Genomic DNA, 19265 nt, shown 5'->3' with positions numbered 1-19265 from the left:
CAATTAATTTGACTAAAACCTTCAAGTACAATTTACCTCCTCACTCACTCAATTGCATAAAGCCTCATAAATGGCTTAATAGCCACTTCATATACAAGGCGTAACGCCTGCCATAATGACTAGGCGTTACAACCTTAAGTAGATGGTGCGAGAGTATGCCTACATAGATGTTTCTCTTTATTACACTTTCAATAAACAATCTCTCACATATCTATCATAGAAAGAGTGGTTTTTTTTGTTGGGTTGTATTAATGAGGATTAACTTTTAAATTATTTAGGTATTTCAATCACAAATTATCAAAATATCTTTTGTTTTTTCACATAGATTTTTAAAATAAAAACCTATGATGACACATAACATTCATATTCCTGACCAAATTGCCATTTCAATTTGGACTATTGGACCTAAATTAAACAAGGTGGTGTTTGGAAATTCCAATGTCTTACTCTTTCACCATAACTTGGTTTTTCTTCTTTTACCTGTTCTATTAGGCAATACTTGAAAAATATGAACTAATTTATAACTAAAAACTCTTAGCTTTCAAATAACATTATCACTTTTGTTGGATAACTGTAATTGAATGTTTTTAGGTTTACATTTCTGGTAAGAGTATTCATTAGGTTTTATCCAGGTTAGCATATAGATCAAATTAAACACCGGCCTATTGAATACAATATATGTTTATGAAGTTCTTATAAAATATGTAGTATGTTTTTAGTTTTTTAAAATGTAGGATATTGTATCAATCGAATATTATAGAAAAGTAAAAATAAATATAATCATAAGGTGTGTAAGTATCGTATACTTTATTTGAAAAAAGTTAGGTCTATTATTAAAGAAATAATATTTTCATATAGAGCTCATTTTAAAAAAAATAGTACCCGAGATTTACACACTTTAAAAATGTAAATATTAATTTTCATTATAGAAAGAACATATTTTATACGTAATGTTCTTTTAATTTTTAAGTTTTTGAAAAAAAGTTGAGATATGTTTTATATTAAAATTTATAAAAGTAGATAGATAGGATGAAAATTTATAATTTATTAGGATGCTTTATTTTTTATATGCTTTTTTTTTATTATTATTTTAACTTGTGAAAGGGGAAAGTATAATTGTTTATTAGTTGTTTAGATATATTCTTTGTAAGATATATTTTTTTGTGGTTATTGTTTTGAATAATACTAGTTGTCCCAAGTATACTTATCCATAATAAGTTTCCATACAATTTTTTTTTATTTAGTAATTAAGAAAATATTTTTTAATGATGTAAATTTTTTTAAAAAAATATTAAAGAGTATAAAAAAAAAAAAAAAAAAAGCTTATCAGGAGAATTTGTCACACAATTGTTTATTCCCCATAAAAAACACTTAAATATTAGATATTTTTAAAGATGTGATATTTTTTATATTTAAAACATAATTATATTAAAATTAAAAATTTTTCTAGAGAAACCAAACGTGAATATCTAAATTTACGGGATAAACATCTGAATTCTGAAGTAAGAAAAAAAAAATATTAATAAATTAGGCAATTATTAATATTTTTTTCAACGTGACAGAAATTTTTCATCTTCATCTGCCACGTACCAAAAATATACTGACTGTCCTCGTGATGGTCCATCTAAGATGAACCCTACATCGGACCACTGTCTAAAGAACACGTGGCCGAGCTTTTATCTGATTTGAAACACACTCTCTCCCCCCTTTCTCTGACACTTCACTCCATCGTTGATATGAACTTAAATAAATATATCTAATGTCCTTTACAGATTTCCAAAATAAATATTTATTTTGCCTCGTCCCGACACTTGTTTTGGCCGTTTTTTTCTTTTTTTGGTTTATTTTTTTTCCCTTTGCATGAGCTGAAAAACACACCTCCAAATCCACTCAAATCCCCAAAATCTTCTCTCTCTCCATTCCTTTCTCTCTCTCTGATTGCGTTTTTCCTTGAAAATTTTTCACTTTCTCGTGTCTTCTCCCCAACTGGGTCTCTCTCTCTATTTGGCTGTTGATTCACACAAGGAAATGAGGTGGGAAAGGGTCGGGCTCCACCCCAAACAGAGCCTAGAAGGAGCTCAACAGCAACAACAAGAAGTGGGTGACATATCTGGGCCAGGAAAGAGGTGGGGTCACACCTGCAACTCCATTAAAGGAGGCAGGTTTCTCTATGTCTTCGGGGGCTATGGCAGAAATAACTGCCAGACCAACCAAGTACATGTATATGACACTGGTGGGTCTTCCAAATTTTGGCCCCATGATTGTTGGGTTTCTCTTACACTATCTTCATTTTCACCGTTTGCTTATTACAGGCTTTGTGAAATACTGGGTTCAACATTGTTGTTATGATTGGTTTCTGGACAAAGTTTGAACCTTTTTGATATACCCAGGTGTTTTTTCTTTGTGGGGATGGCCTTAGCCTAGTTTGTTAGGGTTTCTTTTTGGTTTATTGTAGCTCATTTTGTTTCGGATCTGTGTTTGCTATTAGACTTGATTTTGCCAGGACCTTTTGGTGGTAAGGTTCGTATTTTTGTTGGGAGGTGGCTTTCTTTTGAGTCATTCAATGTCCTAGTATGCCCACGCCTTTAGTATAGTTTATTAAAACTCCATTCCATCACAGCAATTTAATAATTACTACTTTCTATGTACTTTATTTATTTATTTATTTGGGGGTGGGGTAGGGTTATAGTGATTGGATTTACCCTTGATTTGTATTTCAATTTGTTTTATTTTAATTCTACCATTTGATTTGATGTCCTTCCATGTTGTTATAAATATTTCTCTCATCTAGTAGCTGATTTGCAGCTAATCAGACATGGAGCCAGCCTATGATTAAAGGCTCACCGCCCACCCCGAGGGATAGCCACAGCTGCACCACAGTTGCTGATAATCTTTTTGTATTTGGGGGTACAGATGGGATGAATCCTCTCAAAGATTTGCATATACTAGATACTTGTAAGCTTTCTCTTTTGATATTAACCTTTTCGCGCTAGCAGTTATTTTGCTGCCTAAGTTCTGACGACTAAACATTTCTATCAACTAGTGAAATTTCATTTTGCATTTGTGGTTAGGACAGGAAGCTAGAGAGTCCTGTTATTGTGATATATAGGTGCTGATGATTCTGAAGCGTATTACTGAATTGTATTTTCTTGATTTCTTAATTTGCAAATACCCATGGTTTCATGCTTGTTAATGCATTAGCATATTCACAGCTTCACATACATGGATTTCTCCAAGTATAAGGGGTGATGGACCGGAGGCACGGGAAGGTCATAGTGCAGCCCTTGTTGGTAAACGGCTTTTTATATTTGGTGGCTGCGGGAAATCAGCAGATACTAATGATGAAATATATTATAATGATCTTTACATTTTGAATACGGGTAAGTTTTCTACCTAGACAGGCATTGACTCTGGCAGAAATTGTTTTACCTACTCCAGTCACTAGCTCACCATACAATCTCAAAGGGTGCACCATACGGGTTCACTTATAGATGGTTACTATAAAATTGAATTGTCTAGGGTTTGTTATCTTCCACAAATATTTTTTTTTGGGATCAGGTGCTGGAAGCATTTAGGGTGTGAAAATAACAGCCAACTTGATTACGAAAGTCTGTAGGGTTTTTTTTTTAGATATCTATGATTCAGTCCCACTTTCATTTTTTCCACTTTATTTTCCTTTGTTTTTTTTTTTTTTTTTCTGAGTTGTGGGGCAGGGAGTGCTTAAGTCATAGGACCAGTCAGTCATATACTGTTATGGAGCTACTTTGGAATCTACACACTATATTGTTTGACGGTAGATAAAAAAAAAAGATACCCATCCTTCTTTTTTCTCTTGTAGAGACGTTTGTATGGAAACGAGCTGCAACATCAGGCACTCCGCCATCTCCACGTGATAGCCATACTTGCTCATCTTGGAAGAACAATGTCATTGTGATTGGTGGTGAAGATGGAAATGATTATTATTTGTCTGATGTGCATGTTCTTGATACAGGTCTTATAGTTTTTCCCAGTTTAGTTTAAAACTGTCATCAAAATTTTGGTGTGCCTAGCTGAGGACTTATCAATTCTACATTGCATGTCCTTATTGGTGTTGTATTCTTGCGTTTATTTAATTAGATACTCTAGTTTGGAGGGAACTGAACACTTCAGGCCATCTGCTGCCCCCTCGAGCTGGTCACGCGACTGTTGCATTTGGCAAGAACTTGTTTGTTTTTGGGGGATTTACAGATGCTCAAAATCTATACAATGACCTTTATGCACTTGATGTCGGTATGTATCTAAATTATTGTATTTGCATGTTTAAGAAACTATTCAGTTTTCTTCCAAGATATTTTACTGTACAAATCTTCTTCTAGATATCCATTGTGATCATTGTGGGGACAGACTTACAATCAATGTTGAGAGTTCTCCTGGGTCAATGGTGAATCTAAAGAATGGCCATAACTGACATTTTCACTGCATTCTAATTTACAGTCCCAAGTTTGGTAAATACTTGAAAAGAAAAATGTGTCTTTAGATAGCTGAAACAAAATAATTAGTTGACATCAAATTTTAGATCTTTGTTATTTGGCAAAATACACACTCACACAGCTGTATGAATTGCTTGATGCTCTGATAACTGTTCTTGTTTGCTTACTTTGGAATAGGTAACAATAAACTGACTATTTTCAACCCAGTGGCTTATTTAGGAGAGAGCCAGTAATGGTTTCTGCATGCTGCTTTATATGTTTTATATATATGCTCCATATGACCCATCACCTTCTGTAATTGGTGCAGATACTGGTGTATGGTCCAAGGTAATTACAAGTGATGATGGGCCTTCTGCCAGATTCTCAGTGGCTGGCGACTGTTTGGATCCAGTGAAGAGTGGTGTCCTTGTATTTGTAGGTGGTTGCAATAAGAGTCTTGAGGCTCTCGATGACATGTATTACTTATACACAGGTCCAGCATATTCTTTCCTTTTAGCTAAGAACTAACATTTTTTCCTACTTCTAGAAATGTATGGGTCTGGGATTAACTTAAAAAAATAAAAATAAAGGTTCAGAGAATTAAATAAACCCCTCCAAGGAAAATGAAATCTAAATCCTGTAACTGATCTTGTATAATTTCTAATTTTTAGGACTTATCAGGGAAAAAGAATGGAGGCTAGATAAGTTATCTCTGAGGAAGCAATTGAAACTAAAGTGTCAAGAGCAAAATTTCATTCATGCTCATGATAAAGCTCTGGTTAGGATTGGGACGGGCTCTGATTTATACCAACCTATCGTTGTGCCTAGTTTTGGCCAACCAGGTAAACATACCTCTTGTAAGTATTTTTTTTATAGGTCTAGCTCTTATAAGTATTTCTCATAATATCCATCCGTAAAATTTAACTTCTATATATTTCCTTAGAACTTTGCTGACTTTTTTAGAATAAATAGTCAAAGATTTTATTAGTAAATATGCCAAATAAACTGGAGTAGATCTTGGCTAAATTTTACAATGTGGAATTATCCACTACTATTTTAATCCAGAGTAATCTGTGAATATAGAGGAACTCAAATCTTTGAGGACCGTGAATGATGTTGGAAGAACTCAAAACCTTTTTTTCTCCATACTCATTTCTCTTGGACTGCTTACATAAGACTTAAATGGCTAAATCTACATGAATTGTTTGTTTGCTGGGTGGACCAACCAATGTGTGCAGCTAAAGTGAGAGAAATATGACTTTCTGTGATACTAATTCGTGCAGATTAGTGTTGGTGATAGTGTGCTTAAGCACAAAAACACGATGTCACAAAAGCTGAAGCGCTTCACTTTCCAAAAGTGAATGCATTTACAAAAGTGCATTTTTGGAAACTTTTTGAGTGAGCTTAAAGGGCAGAAAAGCATGTTTTTGCAATTTTTTTGGGAAAAGATATAAAATATCGGTTGAAGAACTAGTAAATGATGTAAACAAAAATTCTCAAGGACTTAGTTGATCTTGAAGATCATTTACATACCATGGTACCATGTTTTACTTTGTTTTGAAGCTGTGTCAGGCCTCAAGGTAAATTTGGGTAAGTCGGAGATGGTTGCGGTGGGAGAGGTGAGGAATATTAACTGTTAGGCGGAGTTTTTGGGGTGTAAGATGGCTGCTCTACCTATGAAATATCTTGGCCTTCCACTGGGGGCGTTTTTCAAGGCTAAGACTGGATAGTGAAATTATTTCATCTCATCTCATCATTACAATTTTTCTAAATTTTCACACAAAATATAATAATCAATTCAATTTTTTCAAATTTCAAAACAATAATAATATTAAAAAATAATATTCTAACAATATTTTATTCAACTTTCATCTAAAATCATTTCATCTCATCTCATCATCCAAATTGCACCTAAGTCTATTTGGGATGGTGTAGTTAAGAAGATGAGTTGGAAGAGGTTATATCTATCAAAAGGGGGTAGAATACTCTTATTAAAAGTACTATTTTGAATCTCCCAACTTATTACCTCTCTTCATTTCCTTTGCCTGTAGGGGTGGGAAACCGAATTGAAAAATTATTTCGTACATTTTTGTGAGGAGGAATGGGTGAAGGGACTAAAATCTACCTTGTTAGTTGGAATAGAGTTTGTTCTCCTATTTCAAATGGTGGTTTGGGGGTCTGAAATTTGAGTAGTTTTAACAAGGCCTTGTTGAGAAAATGGTTGTGGAGGCATCAATTGGAAGGGGAGTTGTTGCGGAGGGAGATTATAGATCGGAAATATGGATGTGATTTTTTTTTTTTTTTTTTTTGGGGGGGGGGGGGGGGGGGGGGGGGGGGGGGGTTATGCTTCTATTTCTGATGTGTTAGTCCATTCTAATGGAATCTTGTAGTAGGATGTTGGTTTTACTAGAGCTGTACAGGACTGGGAACTCATCTGATTTTTTCAGCTTCCTATATTCCCTGCGGGTTGGGGGTAGTGAGAGGGATAAATTGACAGGGAAGCATACAGGTAGTAAAAAGTTCTCGGTATGGTCTTATTACAAGGTTTTGACTGTTCAACATTGTTCTCCTTTTCCATGGAAGCGTATTTGGAGGTCTAATCTGCCTTCCAAAGTAGTGTTTTTCATATGGACAGCATCACTTGGAAAATTTTTGACGATCGATAACTTGAGAAAGTGGGGTTATGTTATTATGGAGTGGTGCTTTATGTGTAAGAAACACGGGAAATCTGTGGATCATTTACTTTTGCACGGTGAGGTGGCAAAGGCATTGTGGGATGGTGTGTTCAGTAGAGTTGGGCTGGTTTGGGTGATGCCGATGAAACTAGTGGATTTGCTTGAGTGCTGGATGAGGCTTTGTAGTTCTAAACAAGTGGTTGCGGGGTGGGAGATGGTTCCTTTGTGTCTCATGTAGTGTATTTGGTGGGAAAGGAACGAGCAATGCTTTAATAATAAGGAGAGCACTATGGAGGAAATCTGGAAATTCTTTGTATTTTCTTTATTGCAATGGTTTTCTGCTTTAGGGCTTGATGGAGCTTCAACTCATGATTTTCCGTCTTCTTTTTCCCCTTCTTAGAATGTAATTAGGTATTTTCTTTTATATACTTCCCATGTACATGGGGTTTGCCTATTACATTTGTTGAATAAAATTCCCTTATAAAAAAAAAAAGGTTTTCATATGTGATGTATATGCTTTGAATCAAATGTATAGTCCAAGTTGGCTTTCTAAATGGATTGATATTTGATTGCTTATGTGCATATGTGCATAGGAGTCAATACTAGAAATCGTGAGCTTTTTTGGTAATGGCCTTTTTGGTATATTTTTATTCAAACCTGTACTATGAGTTGATTATGGCTATCAAATATCATAGATGTGTATACACTAGTAAAGCACGAGAGAATTCTATAAAATGCTGTTTAAAGTGTGTGATTAGATGATCAATTGATTCTCATTTTACATTATACTCTAATAAATTGAGTTAATAGGCTAAACATTTTACCATCTTGCTTTTTAAACCTTTTTTTTTAATTGTGTTTTATGGATTTTTTCATGAGTAATGCTACATGCAGTCGTTGAGTGTGCAAGCACCGTACTGTCGCTTTGAAAAAGAGTGGAGTCCACTATTAAAAAATTATTATTTTTTTCATGTGAGTTCTTTATTTATTCACCTTTTTCAAAATGATTGTGCAACGTTTGTACACTCACGACTGCAAGTATTATTTCTCTTTTTTCATTATTGTAATGTTTTAGAAAAAAAAAATTTGCTTTGATTTAATCAGATGTGTGCTCGTGCTTTGCACCTAGGCTCTATACCGCATTTGCTTATAGGTGCACCTAGCACTTTCAGCAACACTAGTGCAGCTAAAGTTTTGGGAGGCCATCCATCACGGTTGGACGTCAAGGTGGTTGTGCGAGATGGCCAACGCATAAAAAAAAGGGTGGGGGGGAAGGAGGGAGAGAGAGAGAGAGAGAGAGAAGAATGAGGCAGTGGGAATAGGAAGCTTGGGGAATTAGAAAGGAATAGTGAAACGTGCCAATTCTCTCTTGTTTCTTTCTTTCTTTCTCTTTTCCATGGGCTTGGGTTTGGGTTCTCATAGGATCTTTTTATCATGCTTCAATCATCGGCATGCATTTTGTCTGCTACAAGTGTGCACGCATGAGCTGCTGGGATTATCCAGAAATTGGAAGAGGTGTGGGCTGTGAATTGAAATTTAGGTCCTGAAATTTCATCAGAGTTCTACTTGTATGTATTTTCATCTGTGCAAGTTCATGTTTGTGAATAGGACTTTGGCACTTGTAATGAAATACACATGCTTTTCTATTTATGGTTACTTGATGAAACTGGTTAACTATTCAAGATGTGAATTGTGGCATGAAGCTGTGTACCTAAACTTCTGGTTCTTTAATTTTAGGGAAACAAAATTCCCCAAGGAAAGAGTCCCAACCTCTTCAAGGGAAGAAAATGTTTCAAGCAAAGGTTACTGAAAACATCCCAGTTGGATATACTATTGAAACTATCATTGATGGAAAGCCACTTCGTGGAATTTTGTTTTCCAACAAGTCAAACTCTTACCTCACGGCTAATCATGATTACAGTAGGTGAGGATATTGTCATTTTGTATTCACGTTATTTTAGTGTTAATAGCTATGACCCTTTTTTTCTTAAGCTATCTTGGTTTTAAGTTTTGATACTGATTCTCAAAACAGGAAGAGAGCTTCTGGGGAAGTTGGTGTGTCAAATGGAGATTATAACAGAAAATCGAAAATGCCCAGAATTCCAAAGCAGGACACAATTGATCGCAGACAGGTAGATGGCGTTCAAGAAAAGTCCACATCGCATGAGCCCAGGACAGATGCTCCTGCTGCTCTTGTTTTAAAGAATCTAGCATCTTCTGATGCATTGAAGGTGTGATCTTCTTTCCATCATGTTAGACAAAGACTCTTAGAAGCTACTATAAACAGAACTTGAAAGAAAAATGTTTGGAAAGCAACTTTACAAACACCAACATCTGGTTAAAACTTTTTTCAAAAAATGCACTCGCATTACATACTCTGACTTGATAACTTGAGATCATTGGAAACAGAAAGTTTGACAGAAATATAGCTGCAAATTTGACTATGATAAATTATATTGTGGTTCTTGTTTTTTTTTAATTAGTAAAAGAATATTGTGCTTCTTTGTTATATAACTTATTCTGATAACTTAATGTGCACTGCTCATTTATATAAAAATAAAAAATAATCTGTACTGCTTACTTTAAAGGGATGGTTCATTCTTATATGTTTTATTTAATCAATTAAAAATTTGAGATACTTTTGGGTAAATTGAAAATGGTTTTTTTTCTTCCACTGAGGATCGATCCCATTCAATTATTCTTGTTATGTGACATATTTATGCCTTTCCCAACTTCATAGTTTGTTTTATCTAGGCTTCTGTTTTATTTATTTATTTATTTTGGGGGGTGGGAGGGGAACTTGCTGCTCTGGGTATCGTGTTGAGGTCAACTGTGACTGAAGATGGGAAAAAGATGAGAGGCAAAAATTAAACAAAAAGAAATATCAAAAACAGGTTTCAGACGATATAAGCTTGCTTCTTTTTTCCATGTATCACTCGTGAAATGTTGTTGTGCATGCATGACAACACTTGAATCATACATAGGTTCATAGCTGTTATTCAGGATGAGATGACTGGTTGACCATGCATTTTGGTACAAGATGTTTTGGACAATATAAGCTTGTTTGTTTCCTTATCACTCATGACATCTTGTGCATGCATGGCAACACGTGAATTCTACTTAGGTTTGTATCTGCCACACCAGATGCGATGACTAGTTGTCCATGCATTTGCTATGCACACTAGGTTTGGCCTGATGTGGGATACCCTAACTAAGGGTATAAACCGACCCCCTTGTTTCAGTGAGGGGGTTGGGTTAAGGGTATAAACTGACCCTTACTTGAGAGGCAGTTACCCCTACTGGTGATATGAAAATGAGGGACAAACCAATGTAGATGAAGATTGGGTGAGACATTGCTTGCAGCAGCAGAAGGCAAGGCATTAGTTGGTGCTTGGCGGAAGCAATGACTGGTCGCAGCAATCACATCAGTGAAGAAGGAAAAGAAAGAAAAATAGGGCTCCAATGAAAAAGAAGACTAAAAGTGGCCTGGGTGGTTCGGGCTACTGTAGTTTCTTTAAAATCTCGGCTGATTGGCATGGCCAAGTTAATAAGTAGTTTTTTTTAAAGCCCAAAGGCCAGGTGGTATAGCCCATTTGTAATACATATAATATTAAATAGCTATGAGCCGGTTTGGTTCGGTCTTGGTGAACTGGTCTCCTCAGTCCGAGAACTGAACCAAAGTGATCTGTTCAAAGGAAAAAAAGACTGGAGACTGACTGGTTCCAGTGAAGAACCAGCCGGTTCCGGTCGGTCTGTTCGTTCCTTTTGTTTTTTTGTACATCCCTAACCCTAACTTCATCTCAGCAAAAATTTGCATCTCACTTTCTGCAGGTCAACTCAAACCCAGAAGAGTCAGTGCCTCCATCTTTGCAAATGGAAGATGATCTGCAAAATGATGCACCCAGATCCAACAGTGAAGCTCAAATAGAGGATACGACAACTAATGATCCAAATTGCAATCCTGAAGTTCCAAAAGAGAACACATTTGCGGCAGACAAGGACCTTGTCACTTCTTTCTCCTGCCAGGGTATGCATGCTATGAGCAATCAGTTTCTTCTATGACGGGTTACCTTCAATTCATGCATGTTACACAGATTTCTTTCATTAAATTTATCAATCTAGCTAGCTTGAATCTTAAACTGATGATGAGCCTCTTGTACACAGTAGTTGCACTCCAAGATTTCACCACTTTGTGGATCTGATAGTAAAAAATTGTCAGTCACTTGTTTAATAAGTAACCTGGTGATGTTACTCACTCTTATATTCAATTGATTATTTCCAGTTAAGCGATTTCATTTTGACAATCATATGATTTCAAATATTGGTCATGTGATAACTATAAAAAAAAATATTGGTCATGTAACGAGAAATTTGTTTTCGATTAGTAATTAAGAAGTTTTATTCATAGAAATAGGCAAAGCCAAGTACATAGGGAGTATACATGAGAAGTACCTAACTAGAGTTTACAACAACAGTAAAAAGTCATCAACATTTAGTATGTTACAAACATGGCCCTCACCCATAAGAACAATGCTTTAAAGAAGAAAACTTTCAGCTCCTCCATTGGCTCTCTCGCAATTTTCGAAGCTTCTATCATTTCGTTCCCACCAAATATACCAACACATACATATAGGAACCATTTTCTAGATTGCTGCAACTTGTGAATTATCTCGGAGGCCTCTCCAGCTTGCTTAAAATTCCACCAATCTAAGAGGCATGACCCATGATAATCCAATTCCTGCAAAAAAAATCATCCCACATGGTCATGGCCACCTTGCAATATAAAAGCAAATGATCTACTGATTCACCATTCTTCTTACACATGCAACACTAGTCCAACACAATTACTCGATGTTTCCTTAAATTATCTGTAGTGAGAATTTTGTCCAATGATGCTGTTCAAACAAAAAAAACTGCTTTTGAAGGAGCTTTCGTTTGCCAAATACTCTTCTATGGGAATGTGGGCATGCCTGGGCTCGTTAAAACTTCGTGAAATGATCTGACAGTGAATTTACCTTTCTTGAAGTGCTCCAGATCATCTTTTCTATGTTACCCTTTGTCATACTTACGGAATATAGTACTGCATAGAACTCTGTGATAGCCTCCAACTCCCAGTCTTGGGTTGCCCTAGTGAAATCAACATTCTATTGAGGGGAGCCACTAGAAAAGGCCAAGAGGTCTGCCATTGCTGCATCATTTGCTCGTGCGAGCTCGAATAAGGCAGGGAAAGTGTCTTGGAGGCTTCGTTCACCACACCATTTGTCATACCAAAATCTGACACAAGAGGTATGTTGGCTGGTAAACAAGATCCTAGTGTCGGCCATATGTATGGACAGACCAAGGGGTGTCATAGATCTCGGCCCGTTGTGACGAGAAATTAGAAACACCAAGGCATGCGATGATAACCTTATCATCATCTTATACATTGATAAAGGTTCAGAAATTTATTTCAAATACTATAGATAGTAGATAGCAATAAGGAGATGAAATTTAAGTACTTAAGTGTATCATATTATTAGGTAGTCTAAGAGTACAGACTCGTGGTATTCCATCCTATACAATATAGGATGTCATTAAAATTTAGTGCTCATGTAACCAATTTTGATAGCATGACATCTTGTGATAGGATGAAAGTACCAAGTCATTTCCGGGATTAGTTTGGACCTTGTTCTTGGACACCCGGTGCTAATAAAAAAAAAAAAAGTACCAAGTCATTTGTACTCCTGGACTATCAAATAAATTTTCGATCAAGAAAGATTTGATATTCTGTATGTAACTCAGTGAGTGCTTTCTACGAAGGGCTCGGCTTGGAAGAAGATACGAACCACCATGCTGGTCATAATAGATCGACTTTCATGCTAGTTCTTGCTCTAGTTTGAAAGTTCCAATTTCGGGGAAGGACGACGAACCATGATGCTTTCTATTTTTGATGGTTGCATGAAATGTATGCTTTATTTTTGTGTGCTTGCATATTACTTAAAAAAAAAAAAAAAAAAAAAATTGTGTGCTTGCATATTGTTATGAATCAATATTTTGCTACTCATAATCTCACACACCACACACCATATTTGTTTTTATTTTTTTAGTTTTTTTTAATTTTTTTTGTTTTATTCCTGCTAAATTAATTGAGTTATTCTACTCATCATCCCTACACTACATATTTGCTAAGGAAAAAAGATAAAAAATCACTTGTGGTGTGTGGTGTAGGGATAATGAGTAAAAATTTTCATTGTCTTTTTTTTTTTTTTTTTTTTGATCGGTAAAAGTTTTCATTGTCAACTGATAATTATTCCGTTTGTGATCGCAGATGGCAGGACAGCTACTTCTAGTGAACCCGCAAATTGAAATTGGACCCTGGTCAAGGTTCAGTTCTGAACATAACCTTAAAACACAAATCACCAGCCATTTGTACATTCCTCACTGCAAGGTATCATAGATGGATATGACAGGTGATGTACGGAAATTTCTAACTGGCTATTTTTTGATCTCAAGATACTGATTGACTGTAGTACATAGAAGCTCTTGTTCGAGACTGGTGAATACTCAATTAGTTACTACTTTTAAGTTACTTTGTGGCTAAAGAAAGAAGAAAATTGCTCATAACTTGGTAACTGCTATATGGGTATCTCTCTTTGCAGCAAAAGAATCAATGGGTTTGCAGCAATGCACATACTTCTGCTGGCTCATTTACCATGAGATGTCAAAATGCCTTCAATTACTCTAGATATTTTCATCTTGTCTCCTCTGAAATCTGTTAAAGAAATTAGTTCCTGGAAAATTTTCCGAAGAGTACCTTTCAAGGCTTCACTTTCTAAGAAATCTATCACATTTGAGATTCAGAAAAATTATGTTTTCAGTGACCCTCACAGGAAAATACATTTATGTTCCTGATTCATTATCATTCATTTTTTCTTCCTATGGTAGTTTTTTTTTTGTTTCCTATAAGTAATCAATGGTTTCAAATGGATCTGATATCTTCAATAGAGGATGGAAGTCAGATTAAAGATTGGCAGCTGAGGAAATTGATGTTGCTCGTTTGATTTAGCTGTAGTAGATTAGCATGTGGTGGAGTAACCTCCTCCCCATGATGATCTGAGTAAACGCTGGATTGAGTCATGATGTCCCTCCAACCCAGCAGTTATGTTGCCTAGGATTTGGTTTAGTCTGACTTTCATGATAATCTGAGCTCTGACAAACAGGAGATGATCGCACGTCGGCTCGGATGAGCATGGGAAGTCTAGTATCTGCAACCCAAAGAACCTAGCTTTACAGTTTGATAATCTTTGGGTGGCTCTACGGTCACCGTTTGGATTATTTTTTTTTCTTTTTTTTTCACATGTAGTTTTTCAACACTTTTAAATATTTTTTAAAAAATAAAAAATTTATAATATCATTAAAAAATACTTTCTTAATCATTAATCATTAAGTAAAAAAAAATTTAAAAATCCCAATCCATAATCTTTTGAGCCCTTACGAGAGGGGGAATTAGAATTTCCTGTTTCAGCTACGTTCTTGCTGATAAATGTTTCGATGAGGGTGGTTCATTGAAACGATCACATTTTATTTTATTTTATCTCATTTCATCATCATAATTTTTAAAAATTTTTATACAAAATATAATAAACAATTCAATTTTTTTAAATTTTAAAATAAGAATAGTATTAAAATATTTTAATAATATTTTATTTAACTCGTCTAAAATTATCTTATTTTATTTCTTTCTACGTATGATTTTCTCATTTTTTTGAGTTTTCTTCCAAACGTTTGATCGGTTCCCCTCCACAACATTATCGATTATCAATGGAACTCTATTTTTCGTTTAGCATTGCTTGGGTTTATAAATCAATAATGTAGATAGTGTAAACGAATCGAGTTTGAGTAAGTAATAGAGGATCAAATCATATTTGTTGACTTTTATTCGAGCACGAGTTGAGCTTGAGCTTTTCACCGAATTTTATTTTATGTTCACAACAAACTCATTTAATATTTAAGTGAGTACGAATTTGTTCACGAGATGATTCGATTTTTTTTTTAAAAAAAAAAATGATATTTATATTATATTTTATAACATTATCTACAAATTTTGACTCTTTGTTAATATATTTATAAAGTTTATATATACATATATTAATGATTATAAGATTCAAAGTAACATATTTAGTATTAGGGACATAATATGCTCGATTCTCTTTAAATGTTAAAAATATTATAATACTATAAAAATAATAAATATGAAATTATTCGAATTTATATGAATCCAGTTGAGTAGATTAATAATCGATCCATTAATTTTGTGTTCATGAATAGTTCATTTAATAAACGAATTGAGTCGAATTCGAATGTAATAGAGTTATGCCGTGTTTTGATAGTGGATCAGATCACTCAACTACTATTTATTATTTTATCATTACTTTTCACTAATTTTTACTACTATTTATTATTTTATTATTACTTTTACAACTATTCATAAATCATCTGAAATCACCTTACTATCTAAACGTAACCTTAATCTCGACCGGCTTGTCGAGTAGTGCTGTTTATTTATAGCCTTAAATACATTCATAAAGCAATAACATAATTAGAATTATAGATTTATGATACCCAACCAGAATAACAAAAATGTTGACATGTTGAATCGTTACAAGGGATTATTACTCATTTTGTACTTTGTTTCAATTATTTTTTTATTAAGAGAAGAAAAGAGAATGGAAAACAATAGAATAATAGAAATTCTCTTATCCCCTTTGGAAAGACATCATCTGTTAATTATCTATGATTGTATATATTTGTAGCATGACTACTTGATGAATATGGAGGGATGTGGCCACGCGGGACAGATGGGCTGATACTATTGGAAGGATTCTTCTTCAAGTTTTAATATTTGTATAGAATACTAACTTATTTTCTAGTTTATTATTGGTTTTATTTATTTATTATTTTTTTTTGTGTGGGGTTTTCTTTTTCTCTTTTTTTAATTGAAAATTCTTATTTTTAAATTAAAAGATAAGAGTTTCGTGTTAGTTGCATGAAAATTATATCAAAATAATGCACGTAGATAAATACTTTCTTTATCTTAAATTTTGTCATCATTAATTACAATTGCTAGGTGGTATATTATTAGTGGCTGCTATTAAGGTGATTGCTACATAAAATCACTTAAATTAATAAGTGTTAAGAATAGAATATAAATAATAAAATCTACTCATTCCAGTCAACTTAACATTTTGGGATAATTGGTGATTTCATATGGTATCAGAATAGAAGTCTTGAGTTTGAACCCGACTCTGCACTACTATTTTTAAAATAATAAAATCTATCTTTTTTCACCGACTTAAACTTTTGAGACAAGTGTGATTGAAAATTTTGGTATGCTGCAAGCCTGCCACACAAACCATCTCACTAAGTACCATTTTGGACTTACCACCAACTTCTACACATGTTGAAGCGCACATTGAATCAGATTGTACCACTTCAAGCATGGTCTCCAATGGCAGAACTAGAGTTTGGGATATGTGGGGGTGAACAAAGTAGTGTGTCGTATGGTTCCACATAAATAAGGTGCCTTTGCATGTGATTATATAAAAAAACAAAGATGTGGCTTAAGTTTAATCTGAAAATAACCTTACATTATATAAGTGTATACAAAAACACTTGATCTAAAAATTTCCTTTTCAAATGCAAAAAAAAACAAAGTCCTTATTTTGAAACAAAAAAGAGACTTAAGGTGTCATTTGGATTCGAAGATGAGTTGAGATAAGTTAAGATGAGTTGTGAATAATAGTGAGATGGATTGTGAATAGTAATGAGATTTATGAGTTAAAATTGCTGAATAGTAGTGAATAGTAGTGAGATGAATTGAGATGAGTTGAGATGAGTTGTGAATACAAACGAGACAATATAAATATCACATTTAATCAAGCTCGATCTCGGTTTTTTACAGAATAAATTCATCAATTTTTATTTTTGAAGTAAAATTCTTGACAATTTCTTTCTTAATACAATCTAGCAAATAAGTTAAACCCATCTTCTATTTGTGCATGCAATTTAGATTTTTTAAGTTTCGTGATAGAAAATACTCGCTCGACAGTAGTGATTATTGCAATAAGAGGAACTCAAAACATTTGGCTCGCTGGTTCAATTCTTATCAGCCCAACATATAACATCTTAACCATAGGCAACGCTTATTTATATAAATGTAATTGAATCAAAATATGTTATGATCTTGATATCCTAGTACAAAAAAATTCCATTGATGTTTCCAGAAATCGGCATATAAATACACATGAGAACTTCTATTTCTAGAGCTTCCACGTTCCTAGTTCTACTAACATTTTTCTTTGTACCAACACATGAAGTGGATATAAATATTCTAAAAAAATAACCATTAAAATGAAATTGTTATAATATAACTAATTTTCTCTTGCCCCTTTTAACCTCTATTTCTAGTCTATGTCATGTAGTTTGGATATCCATTGCTGCTTATATTTTCAATTTTAGTTTTTGATTTATCAATTGATTGTTGTAATCGTTTGATTGTCTTTTGGTCATATATTGATATTTTAGGATCAAAGAAAAATCCGCAAGAATGCCCAGTCTATAAAATCGACGGGTACACATTAGCAAGCAATACTACCAACTCATATGAAATAGGGGTAAGAATACAAAATTTTACCATATAGTTTTGGCATAAAAATCTACGTCCCTAATTTTTTACCGTATGGACAATTCTTTGACATGCTTTAATACTATAATAACATATTGGGTACTCAACTCTTGGATTTTCTGAGCTTGATGTAGAATTTTATAGAACAAAAATGATAGAGTTTCAGCAATATGGTGACAATCCCATGAGGATATTTGTCCCACAAGTTGGTGATAAACAAAGAGAAAGTCAAGTGTATTAATTGTACACAAATGATCCCTATTTATAGATAATGAGGCACTAGTTGGCAAGGGATACAACTATTGGTAAGTGACACAACCTTTTGCCACAACCTTTTGACTAAATTAAAAGGTTGTGTCTCTTGACACTTTCTCAACCATCATCCCCTATAGGAACGATCACCATGGAGAGGATGTCATTGCAAGAGGTACACTATTTGGTGATCGTATTCATTAGAATTACACCTCCCACTTGATCACACAAAACGGTGATGATCTAGTTGAGTATTTTACCTTGGTATCAATATAAGCTTTTCATTACTCAATTCTCATCTGCAGACTACTATAGATCAATGTCAGAGTATGGCAAACCTTTACGTGAGCATGCTTTTGTCATTACCTTATCTGAGCACACCATTTACCGTATGTGCTCTTACTAATCACATATAAAGGGTGGCTTCATTTCACAAAAAAAAATAGTGAACCGTATCAATTCTCTTTGATTGGATTAACAATCAATATCCTTGTCACGATTGACAACTTCAATCGAAACATAAAACATGTATCGATCTGCGCTAAATTTTCGTTAAGTACTTCCTCTAGAGGCTATTCTTGAGATTTTCCCTAATCACCCTACCGGCGACTTTATAAATGATTAACCAATTATTTGGTTAATCAACATGCGTTAAAATTTTATCAAGTACTCACCCTAATACCATCCCTAATGTTTTCCTTAATCACCTTATCAGAGACTTTATAAATGATCAAAATTTTCATTTGAGTAAATCACCATAACTCCATTTATCTAGACATTCACAAAATTTTCTGAATTATGCTTGTTGATCATGAGGTTACCTCACCTAGGTATTTCTCAACCTCATTCTAGTCACATGTTCTTTGAATCTCTCTAGAAATAATCCATTGGTCATTGGATTTGCTATCATCTCGGTTAAGAAAATAAAATTAACATTGACCTCACATCTTTCCATTTTATCCAAAATCTAGTGATAATACACATTAATGTGTTTTCTCTTAAAACTTTATGTTCCACTTTTTTCAATTAGATGGCAGACTGATTATCACAAAATACATTGATTGGTTATGTGGATGTACCCAAATTTAAGTTTTCAATAAAACATTTCATCCACACCGCATTACTCATTGCAGTAGTACAAACAATATATTCTGCTTCCATTGTAGACTTAGCAATACAATCATGTTTCTTACTCAACCAAGAAACTGTTGTTCTATCAAATAGAAA

The 19265-nt window shown here is 34.1% G+C and overlaps 1 protein-coding gene across 3 annotated transcripts; it reads left to right on the top strand.

Annotated features, from left to right (window-relative positions):
* The first annotated feature begins 1788 nt into the window (after positions 1-1788).
* Positions 1789-13726, top strand: LOC121235172. 3 transcript variants are annotated; one of them, XM_041131454.1, is made up of 11 exons: positions 1789-2233; positions 2806-2955; positions 3213-3380; positions 3839-3991; positions 4117-4269; positions 4777-4941; positions 5120-5305; positions 8861-9047; positions 9156-9354; positions 10955-11150; positions 13431-13726. In XM_041131454.1, the coding sequence occupies exons 1-11, from the start codon at positions 2029-2031 to the stop codon at positions 13466-13468; spliced, it is 1800 nt and encodes a 599-aa protein (XP_040987388.1). In that variant the 5' UTR covers positions 1789-2028; the 3' UTR covers positions 13469-13726. The 3 variants fall into 3 exon arrangements, with proteins under 3 accessions (XP_040987388.1, XP_040987389.1, XP_040987391.1); XM_041131455.1 differs by having other exon boundaries at positions 1790-2233; positions 5120-5290; XM_041131457.1 differs by lacking the exon at positions 1789-2233 and adding an exon at positions 2354-2520.
* Positions 13727-19265: the final 5539 nt, after the last annotated feature.

This window comes from Juglans microcarpa x Juglans regia, chromosome 6D, assembly GCF_004785595.1.
Source record: "Juglans microcarpa x Juglans regia isolate MS1-56 chromosome 6D, Jm3101_v1.0, whole genome shotgun sequence".
In the NCBI taxonomy this organism is placed as follows: domain Eukaryota; kingdom Viridiplantae; phylum Streptophyta; class Magnoliopsida; order Fagales; family Juglandaceae; genus Juglans; species Juglans microcarpa x Juglans regia.
The sequence above is the reverse complement of the archived record's forward strand: the minus strand, read 5'-3'. Positions and strand labels throughout refer to the sequence as shown.